Source organism: Varanus komodoensis, unplaced genomic scaffold (assembly GCF_004798865.1).
Source record: "Varanus komodoensis strain SLA01 unplaced genomic scaffold, ASM479886v1 scaffold11, whole genome shotgun sequence".
Lineage (NCBI taxonomy): Eukaryota > Metazoa > Chordata > Lepidosauria > Squamata > Varanidae > Varanus > Varanus komodoensis.
The window spans coordinates 32,701,933-32,713,504 of NW_025335317.1; the positions used below are offsets into that span (position 1 = coordinate 32,701,933).

The 11,572-nt window shown below is 41.0% G+C and overlaps 1 protein-coding gene across 6 annotated transcripts in view; it reads right to left on the minus strand.

Moving 5' to 3' along the window:
• The window catches only part of CSNK1D (casein kinase 1 delta), a 37,888-nt gene that overhangs the window by 15,468 nt on the left and 10,848 nt on the right, over positions 1-11,572 (minus strand). For 5 of the 6 annotated variants that reach the window (XR_006413718.1, XR_006413719.1, XM_044419949.1 and 2 more), the window contains exons 3-7: positions 9,935-10,083; positions 8,094-8,322; positions 6,793-6,963; positions 5,432-5,580; positions 4,193-4,364 (exon numbers count right to left, since the gene is read on the minus strand). Coding sequence is in view for 4 of the 6 variants with exons in the window: in XM_044419949.1 (XP_044275884.1) it covers positions 4,193-4,364; positions 5,432-5,580; positions 6,793-6,963; positions 8,094-8,322; positions 9,935-10,083 (870 nt within the window). In the remaining 2 variants the exon portion in view is untranslated. Of the gene's footprint in view, positions 1-4,192; positions 4,365-5,431; positions 5,581-6,792; positions 6,964-8,093; positions 8,323-9,934; positions 10,084-10,198; positions 11,549-11,572 lie in introns of those variants that run through there. The other variant, XM_044419948.1, reaches the window with a different exon arrangement.

Genomic DNA, 11,572 nt, shown 5'->3' on the forward strand with positions numbered 1-11,572 from the left:
AAATGGCTGCCATAATCGCTGCATTTCAATACTGTAATCAAAGATGAACATGTTTTCCACCACAGGATTAGCACCTAATATCAGTTTAGACTCCTTCATGGATCATTGCCTTGTCGTGGCGAAGGGGCTTGCGTAGCTCAATGAAGGGCCACCCAAGACGGACAGGTCATAGCAGAGAGCTCTGACAAAACGTGATCCACTGGAGAAGGAAATGGCAACCCACTCCAGTATCTTTGCCATGAAAACCCCACGGACAGCACCAAAAGGCAAAAAGATGTGACGCCGGAAGATGAGCCCCTCAGGTCGGAAGGTATCCAATGTGCTACTGGGGAAGAGCAGAGGGCTAGTACTAGTAGCGCCAGAAAGAATGAAGCGACTGGGTCAAAGCCGAAAGGACACTCAGACGCAGATGTATCTGGTGGTGAAAGGAGAGTCTGATGCTGCAAAGCTCTATACTTCATAGGAACCTGGAATGTAAGATCCGTGAATCAAGGCAAGCTGGATGTGGTCAAACAAGAGATGACAAGACTGAACATTGACATCTTGGAAATCAATTAACTAAAATGGACAGGAATGGGTGAATTTAATTCAGATGACCATCAGGTATACTACTGCGGGCAAGAATCCCTCAGAAGAAATGGAGTAGCCTTCATAGTCAATAAAAGAGTAGGAAAAGCAGTACTGGGATACAATCTCCAAAATGACAGAATGATCTCAGTTCAAATCCAAGGCAAACCATTCAACATCACAGTAGTCCAAGTCTATGCCCCAACCACTGGTGCTGAAGAGGCTGAAGTTGACCGGTTCTATGAAGGCCTACAACACCTTTTAGAATTAACACCAAAAAATGATGTCCTTATCATCATGGGGGATTGGAATGCTAAAGTAGGAAGCCAAAAGATAACCGGAATAACAGGCAAGTTTGGCCTTGGAGTACAAAATGAAGCAGGGCACAGGCTGGTAGAATTTTGTCAAGAGAATACGATGGTCATAGCAAACACTCTTTTCCAACAACCCAAGAGACGACTCTACACATGGACATCACCAGACGGTCAACACAGAAATCAGATTGACTATGTGCTCTGCAGCCAAAGATGGAGAAGCTCTATATCAGGGGTCTCAAACTCAACTTACCTGGGGGCCGCTGGAAGTAGAGTCTGGGTGAGGCTGGGCCGCATCAAGCATTCCACCACCGCGGTGGTGGTGGGCTGCTCATCCCGCGTGGCTCCCGGAGGCCGTCCCGGGCGCCGCCGGCGCTTTGAAGGCCGCTGGGCCCCTCCCCCGTCCGTCCTGGCAATTGGCCCGCGGGCTGCAAGTTTGAGACCCCTTCTCTATATAGTCAGTAAAAACTAGACCAGGAGCTGAATGGCTCAGATCATGAGCTCCTTGTTGCAAAATTTAGGATTAAATTGAAGAAAGTAGAGAAAAGCACTAGGCCACTCAGGTATGACCTAAATCATATCCCTGATGAATATACAGTAGAGGTGACAAATAGATTTAAGGAATTAGAACTGATAGACAGAGTACCTGAAGAACTATGGACGGAGGTTCACAACATTGTACAAGAGGTAGCAACTAAAACCATCCCAAAGAAAAAGAAATGCAAGAAAGCAAAATGGCTGTCTGAGGAAGCTTTACAAATAGCTGAGGAAAGAAGGGAAGTGAAAGGCAAGGGAGAAAGAGAAAAATACACCCCACTGAATGCAGAATTCCAGAGAATAGCTAGAAGAGATAAGAATGCCTTCTTCAATGAATAGTGCAAAGAAATAGAAGAAAACAATAGAATAGGGAGGACCAGAGATCTCTTCAAGAAAATTGGAGATGTGAAGGGAACATTTCATGCAAAGATGGGCATGATAAAAGACCAAAATGGCAGGGACCTAACAGAGGCAGAAAAGGTGGCAAGATTACACAGAAGAACTATACAAGGAAGAGCTTAACGTCCCTGATAACCACGAAGGCGTGGTCACTGACCACGAGCCAGACATCCTGGAATGTGAAGACAAATAGGCCTTAGGAAGTCTGAGCAACAACAAAGCTAGTGGAGGTGACAGTATTCCAGCTGAGCTATTCAAAATCTTAAAAGACGATGCAGTAAAAGTGCTACACTCAATATGCCAGCAAATTTGGAAAACTCAACAGTGGCCACAGGATTGGAAAAGGTCAGTTTACATTCCAATCCCAAATGAGGGCAATGTCAAAGAATGTTCAAACTACCACACCATTGCACTCATTTCACATGCCAGCAAAGTTATGCTCAAAATTCTACAAGCTAGGCTCCAGCAGTATGTGGACCGAGAACTACCAGATGTACAGGCAGGATTTCGAAGAAGGAGAGGAACTAGAGATCAAATTGTCAACATACGCTGGATCATGGAGAAAGCTAGGGAGTTCCAGAAAAATATCTACTTCTGCTTCATTGACTATGCTAAAGCCTTTGATTGTGTGGATCACAACCAACTGTAGCAAGTTCTTAAAGAGATGGGAGTACCAGACCATCTTATTGGTCTCTTGAGAAACCTATATGCGGGTCAAGAAGCAACAGTGAGAACTGGACACGGAACCACTGATTGGTTCAAAATTTGGAAAGGAGTTCGGCAAGGCCATATACTGTCACCCTGCCTATTTAACTTATATGCAGAACACATCATGTAAAAGGCGGGCCTAGATGAATCACCAGTTGGAATTAAGATTGCTGGGAGAAATATCAACAACCTCAGATATGCAGATGATACTACTCTCATGGCCGAAAGTGAAGAGGAACTAAAGAGCCTCTTGATGCAGGTGAAGGAGGAGAGCGCAAAAGTTGGCTTGAAACTCAACATTAAGAAAACTAAGATCATGGCATCCGGTCCTCTCACTTCCTGGCAAACAGATGGGGAAGAAATGGAGGTAGTGACAGATTTTATTTTCCTGGGCCTCAAGATCACCGCAGATGGGGACTGAAGCCAAGAAATTAAAAGACACTTCCTCCTGGGGAGGAAAGCTATGGCAAATCTAGACAGCATACTAAAAGGCAGAGACATCATCCTGCCAACAAAGTGTTTATAGTCAAGGCTATGGTTTTCCCAGTTGCAATGTATGACTGTGAAAGCTGGACCATGAGGAAGGCTGAGCGCCGAGGAACTGAGGCCTTTGAATTGTGGTGCTGGAGACAACTCCCGCGAGTCCCTTGGAGTGCAAGGCGATCAAACCGGTCAGTCCTAGAGGAGATCAACCGTGACTGCTCTTTAGAAGGCCAAATACTGCAGATGAAAATCAAATACTTTGGCCAGCTAATGAGAAGGAAGGACTCCCTGGAGAAGAGCCTAATGCTGAGAACAATAGATGGCGAAAGAAGAAGGGAATGGTAGAGAATGAGGTGGCTGGATGGAGTCACTAAGTAGTTGGTGTGAGCTTAGGTGGACTCTGGGGAATAGTGGACGACAGGAAGGCCTGGAGGAATGTTGTCCATGGGGTCATGATGGGTCAGACACAACTTCGTGACTAACAACAACAACCAGTTTAGAACATTTTACAATTTCTAGCTGTTTTTATAATGGCATATTAAGAGAAAGCTATCAGTGGCTACTAGCCTTGCTGGCTATGTGCTACTTCTTTTACCAGAGGTGGCATGCCTGCATACACCAGTTAAGGAGCCAGGGCAGGCAGAGGTCTTGCACCCATCCTGTTTGAGGGATCCTGTGGGCAGCTGGTCTGCCTCTGGGTGTAATGAGTGCGGGCTAGATGAAACATCCATCTGATTCAGCATGGGTTGTCTTATGTTCTTAAATTTCTGACAGAATCTAAACTGACAAAAGAAAACAAAGGGGGGATCTAAAGAGATTTGGATTCAGAATTAAAAATAACCTTCAAGCAAATCAATTTCTCTCAAAAGGCCTCAAAACTTGGGAAATCTCCCTGACTAAACCTTTATCTGCTGTACGTGACTGACATTGTTAATGCTAGTGCATAGTGCTGTGTCTGGATACTGGAATCACAGAATCAAAATTCCAGCTAGTCATGTTACTTACTGCCTAATCCTACCTCAGAGTTGTTCCTAAGGGAAAAGAAATGTGAAGTATTCTGCACAGTGAAAAGAACCAAAGATGGAAATAAATACTTAAGACTTTATTTTTAAAAAATGTCTTTAAAAAAGACATTTAAAGGACCATTTCTCCACTAATTAGGAGACAGCCTCAATGTATCTTACCAGTATGTGAAGTTGGGGTAAGAGGGGTTGGTGGAGCTACATCTTGTGTCCCCCTCAGCCTGCCAGAGGCAGTAGAAGGTAAGCCACGAACACCTGGATTTCGTGTATGTCTCATTCTTTCCTCTCTCTCTCTCCGTTCACGCTCAACGTCTTCAACTGCACGACTTGCACCCTGCAAGTAAAACAAGGAATATGGCTACCGGTGGAGTACTGGATTTTATGCACTGCAGCTGATGCACCATAATAGAATGAATACCTGATGACTAAAGCTAATATTTATGCTGTCTGCACTGCTAAACAAAGTGAATTTGGATCAATAGAAATGCATCACACTGAGTTTCAGATTATTAAAAAATTAAATGCATGTATTATTTTTTCTGAAGAGATTAAATTTCAAAGCTACACTGCAGAGCATATTTATACTAAAGGACAGTCTGCAGAATCAAGCTGATAAGTGTTCCACTTAGATGTGCGTCCAAGTTAGGTAGTGTCTTAATAAGTGATCTTGGAAAAGTTTACTTTCTCAACCCTTTCCTCATTTTATATGAAAGGAGCCAGTGGGGATCTCATCCTGCCATGATTAAGGAGCTAAGCAATACTGGTTAAAGAAAAGGGAAGGGAGCAGGATGGATCTAAACACTTGCCCTCCAAATCTGCCCCTCCAGCTACAGCCCTTTTGGCCATATTCCACCCATTTCCAAGGCTCCCCTCTCAGCACCCAGAAGTGATCTAAGGCCTGGCTGGTGGGGGGGGGGGGTGTCAGGTGGCACAATCTGGAAATGCTCTGCTTTGAGAGCAGAACACATCATGCAGTTCACAACATCCTTTCTTATAGGGTTCAAAAACCATTTATGCTATACAGAGGTAACTCTTGCCTCAATCTTACTAGCCTGTGAAGGCTCACAGCAAGTTAGCATTTGCTACACTTTCTATCAAGTAGCTAGTGGAGAAAGCTCTCTATTCCACCTTCAGCAGGCAGCTAAATTTCTCTGCTGCTTATGGAGGAAGGAGCTTTCTCTCCTCCATGGCTAGCGGGGAAACTAAGTGGCTTGTTTCTTCCATCAGGTACAAATGCTGGCATGGAATTCTTGGTTGTCTATGGCATCCTACATTACAGTGGACTTTGAGAATGTTGAACATTTAGGCAGACTTTGGGGTAATTTAAGCCCTGTCGTGCATTGCATTTAATCAGAAACAAGGTCCAGCTCATTCAGTCTACTTTTGAACATAGATACTTACGAATTTGAGCATGTTCCAGTCAAATACATAGTCATAGGAGAAGCCTTGTCTGTGGAAGAGGTTTCGGAATAATTGCCTTAGATACGAATAATCCGGTTTATCATCAAAACGCAACGAGCGGCAGAAATTCAGGTATGTTGCAAACTCAGCTGTAATAAGAAATCCTGATCATATTACTGCATAGTCAGTGCAAACAAAAATATCAAGCACAGATTCATCAGTTCACTGTACTTCCAAAGTATACATCAGTGCTTTGCATAATATCTGGGTAACAGAAATGAAACCTGAGCTATTTTAAGTGATCAATCTGCCCCATATATAGGCAGCATATGCCTCCAATACATAGAGCAAGTGCTTCCATGATGGTCACTATGGTCTTGTTTTCATGTAACAATGGCAACTCAAGGATTAATTTGCTAGGTTGTATGCCATTACCAAACTGATTATGCAACTCTGAACAGCCCAATCAGAGAGTATTCTGTGAGAACCCAGGCACCACAGGTTAATTGTGGGTCAAACAACCAATAGTTAGCCTAAGAACTGATCACTACCTAACTGCGGATTGTCCAATGCATGATTAACCCATAGTGTCTGGGTTTGCACAATATGAAATAACCTCCAGTTGGGCTGAACGGAGGTTGTGTAGTTAAGATGGTGGTATCACATGACCACAATAAATTATACGTTAATTAAACCATAATTTGCCACTATTACATGCAAGCTAGGTCTTTATCACCATGTAGGAATTTATTAGGCTGCAGTGAGAGGAAAATTATGAGTATAGAGCCTGCTATTTAGTCAGCCTCAGGTACAAACAATATAGGGATGTACATTTCTTCTGAAAAAAGGGCGTCTTCCTCTTTCAAGTTAAAGCAAAGCATTAACAATAAAACTGAACAATTTTATTGAGTGCTTCCAGTTTTCCAGTTGAATGAAAAATGCAATCCATGAAGAAAATGGTTACTAGCTGTGCAAAAAAGTACCTGCCTCATTAGTGACTATGCATAAGTCAGTGTATACTCATGTGCTAACTGAGCGTGCATCTTATTTTCCTTAGCTAAGCACTCAGCAGTTTGCCATGATAGATAAACATGGCAGACAGGAGAAAATCCATATATTGTAGCTCTCTGAAGAGGTGGGGAAGAGATAAAACAGCAAAAGGAAGTTGTCCACAAAACATCCAAGAAACATTCATTCATGTACCCAATGCAGGTATGAGTTAAACTACACAGCTATGTGCCAGAATAATGAATAAGTTGCTGGTGTAACAGAACATGTGGCATTTAAGTGCAAGCATGCTTCACAGAAAAGTTAGTTTGAAAATCAACATCCAAGTAATCTATTCCAAAGAAAAAACTTACAAGGGTATCCTTTACACAAAACCTCAATGGGTGTAGACATTTTCTTTTCACTGATGCGTTCATATTTCTGTCTCTTTGTAGCTGCCTTCAATCCCTGCCAGGGGAGGGAGCCCAGGTTAAAATACATGAGTACATAGCCCAAGGACTCCAAGTCATCTCTGCGAGATTGTTCTACAAGGAGTATAAGAGTGGAGCCATTAGATTCTATCATCTGGTGAAATGATACAAAGATGTTTCAAGCAACAGATTATACAATGAATTTTGCCTGCAAGAAAAACATGGCTAAATGGTTATTTTAAGTATGCCAATAAATCAGTAGGAAAAATGGCTTATTCTTGCAATTATTACTAAAGATCACTTGAGAACTGGAAGACCAAAAGGCTGTCAGGTGCACCCTGCCCAAAGCTAGAATCATTCATCCACACACTTGTCAATCAGCCAGGAGTTCATAAATTTTGGCTTGGCTCACTAGCATCCCAGCTAACTGCCATGGATTTTTCCTACCCTAAATCCTCTGTGTTATAAGATTGGGGAGGGGGAACTGTATCTTGTTTCATTTCGCACAAAGCCTCTTCAGTTTCTTGTGCTGCTTTTGGCTAAACTAGCATGATGGGGGAAACGCCTTCCCTAAGTTCTCTGAGAAGAATGTGAGGAATGGTTATAAGGAAACATATACTGAATCCTGAAGTGAGACTAGGTACTCCAGAACACAGTGCAGAGAACACAGAATTAGGATTCTGCAAGAAGCTGTAGCTGATTCACATAAACAAATCACAAATTGCAAGATTAATTACTAACTTGCAGTTGTGTAAAATACAATCTGAGATGAAAGGTAAGGTACTCTCCATCCCATAGCCCACAGAATTATAATCTTCCTAATGATTAGGAGTTCTTTATCGCCACTGGAAAGCTGATATAGCAAGGTAATTATTTTATGTGTATACGAGTAAAGGCAAAAACTCCACAAATAAACTAAAATTCTCAGGTGACATTTGTGATATTCACTTGGAAGACAAATTTCTTTCCTACCCCAAATTCAGCAATCCATATAACCCTGGGTAGAAAGTATCTACCAGGCCATCCCAGAGGAAATGTATCGCACAAACCACCACCTGTTATCTTGTTTGGAACAGTATGTTGCTCAAGAGAGCCAGGAACCTAATAATTATTGGAACACTATGATTCCTCTGATCATGTTAGGGAAATTATGCATACTGAAAGCAGAAAAAATTGATTTCTCCACATTTCTTATTCAATGAACATTCCATGACAGTGACAGAAGTAATCTACTAATAGCTCACCAATTCCAAGATGAGTATTGATGGAGGCATAGCGGGCAGTTCCTGTTAAGTTTTTATTTTCACGATATGGAATGTGTTGGTGGGTTCGAGCATCTCGGTATTTCTTGGCCAGCCCAAAATCTATGATGTAGACAAGATTGCCTTTCTTGCCTAAACCCATCAGGAAGTTATCAGGCTTTACATCTCGGTGAATGAAGTTCTTCGAATGAATATATTCTATTCGGCTAATCTAGTTGTAGAAAAAACAAATTCAAAGTTATTGAACATGCAAGTGCTCTCAAATTTCTGAAATGTATGCACGCACACACACACCAATAGGAGGCCACATTTAACAGCTAATAATGATGGATTTCTCCATGAAGATGCCTAGTTCTCCTCAACTTTAATCTTTGTACAGAAGCACAAACTAAAATGCCTTTAGTTTTCATTTGGAGGACCAAATGAGTTGTTCAGAATTAAGGATTTACATAAAAATGGTTGTTATCCAATGAAGTTTTTATGTATTATGCACTGATCAACCATTTCTGTGGTAGCAGCAAACAATATTCAGAAAAAAAAATTAAATGAGGTGGCTGTGAAAAGTTCAGAAGATTCCATGTTCCAATGTACTGTGTTCAATAATCTTCCCTTATGTTATCACATAAGTCAATGTTTCATGGTAACTATCTAGCAATACACTAAAAAAACCCTATCTGACTTGAGGATTGGAAATTATTTTAAAAGCTGGTTTATCCTGCAGGAATAACAAAGGCTAACATAAATGGTTACTGATTTTTCAAATTAAACAGTCAAAAAGATTCTTAGAAATACAACCTAATATATCACAAGCAGGAAAATGCTTTAGAGTCCAGCTTTATAGCCATTTCAGATTTCTACCTCATGAGATCAAGTTCTGGGAAAAAGCAAACCAAAATATAAAATTTAAAGGTGCACAAATGTTTCCCACTGTAAGTACATGCATTAGATTCATAAAAGCAAATATATCAGACATATTTGTCAGCTGGATTATGTAAAGAATAGCTTAAGCGGTAAGCATTCTCACTGCCCTCTTAAGCAGGGGTGAAAATCTTGTTATTTCCGGATGCTTTGGCCTACAATGTCCATTATCCCTTACAAAACTGATTTCGTTCACCCCTTTGATGATTTCAATCATCCCTTATGCTAGCTAGGGCTGATGAGAGCTGTAGGCCAAAACATCTTGAGGGCCACAAGTTACCCATGCCTGCAAAGGGTTTCTAGCTCCCCAACTCCCATGCAGAACAACTAAGAGAAAGCATACACATTCGAAACATGACTTTCATGGGTTTAACTTTTGTATATTTGATTATTTGCGAATTTGCCATCAATAATTAAATAGGATTTTTTTTGGAGGGGGGAGTTTGCAGCCTACTGCCTACTACTCCACAGACAGTTGAGTGGGGAATGCTCCCCTTTCTGGCTTCCGCCATAATTGGTGTGAAACAGTGTGCCACCCCCTGGTGAGGGTTGGTGCCAGACTTCAGACATGTGTGCGGTCACATGCAAGACTTGCAATACCACATGGTATGAGCTCCCACAGAACAGGCTGCGCTCTGGCATATCAGGTCTTGTTTTAAGTGAAAGGCTATTCAAATTGCAAAAGAAGTAACTGTAATACAGCTACCAGTACACATATGGTCAACATATTAAGAGTTAAGATGGGGGTAGAAATATTAGCTTTTTTTCACTTGAGTGGGAATCCTGTGCCCTTAACTCCTGTAAATGTAGAGGGCAAACTGTATAGCCTAAAGAGTTACTAGTTTTTGCATTTTTTAAAGGAAACCCTCCTATCCAATAACTAAGAAACTGAAAGATTTTAATACCATTTGGTCAGCAAGCAAAAGGACTGTCTTGAGGCTGAATTTCCTTGAACAGAAGTTAAAGAGATCTTCAAGGCTTGGTCCTAACAACTCCATCACCATTACATTGTAGTCACCTTCGGCACCACACCATTTGATTGTGGGAATGCCCACTAGAACGAGGAAAAAATGATTATTCATAGAATTTTGTGAAAATTGTAGTATATAAAGGATATTGAGAAAGAAAATTTTCCATGTTTCCACAGATAATGATCTAAATTTCAGCACCCTTTGTTCTGTTTCTTGGGGACAACAGGAATTGAGGAAACCACTGGGGCAAACTGGACAGATATGCTCCCAGTGTGATATGGTGCTTCCATCAGTCATCTAGGAATAAATAGATCACATTATGAGATCAAGAAGTAGGCCCATGATAATAGCTGCATTATGAATCCTAACTGGATGGGGTCATCTAAGAATGTCAGATATAAAACTAGATTACAGGATAGAGATTGAGGCTCTTACACCAGCACCTGAATTTAAATTCATTTAAATGAATTTAAACTTGTCTTTAATCTGTATAATTTACTCTGTGTGCAAAACTTGTCCCACACTTTCTGTAATGGAGACCACACACAGCCTCAATTGCAACTTGCTTCAAATGATTCTTCCAAAGTAATTTGGAGGAAGGTATCAAGAATCTCCATTTTCAAGGCTGCCAACCAAGGCCAACAATTCTAGCATGTCATGATGCTGTATTCATTATTATCTTTCCCAGAGAACATTTGTTATTGGATGACTTAAAAATATACTAACAAAATAACTTTAAGACAGCCTGAACCATTTGTGTAGTTAACTCAAGAATTACCAGCATTGGAGAGAACCAGAATCACACAAGTTTTGGCTTCTTTTCCTAACTTCAAAATCCGAGCAGTTGGTTAATTTTTAAGAATGACAGTCCAGGGTTGACGTTACTGGCAGAACATAACTCCAAGAAGATATATCACACAGGAGGCTAAAAACCTCTTACATAATACCAAACACCCATATTTCAATAGTTTCTTCCTTTTAATAATAGAACTCAGAGATGATACCTTGCAGTTTTAAAAGTACAGTATCTAGAGCTGCATTAAATACTGAACAGACAGATAATATCTGAAAACTCTTCTCTCTTGAACTTGCACACTAGGTTTTGAGATCATTAAGTGATTCATGATCTGTTAACCCCTCCTGAAACTCAGAACAAGCTACCCAGCCAGACCACTGGGCAGACCAGAGCAGTGTAATACTATTCAAGTGGGCTGGGCTGCACACAAATTATCAGTGTGGTAGCGTTCAGCCTACATTTTATTTGCACTGAACAGCGAATTCAATGTGAATTCAAAGGCTCATTTGATTCTCCTAAATTACAAATTATTTATTAGTCTCACAAAAAGGAACCATGCCTTACCATACAGGAATACTAAGAATGAAGATTAAGCTATAATTCCATCCTAACTTAGTTACTCAGCTGAGGTACTTCTAAGGATGCAAGCTGAAATGCATTCTGCAAATTAAAAATATTTAGTGATAGCTTGCTAGTGAGTGGCAGGAAAAATGATTAAGCAACGATGCATACATTTCTCCTATACTATACACCCTTTTTGTTTATACCTCGAACAG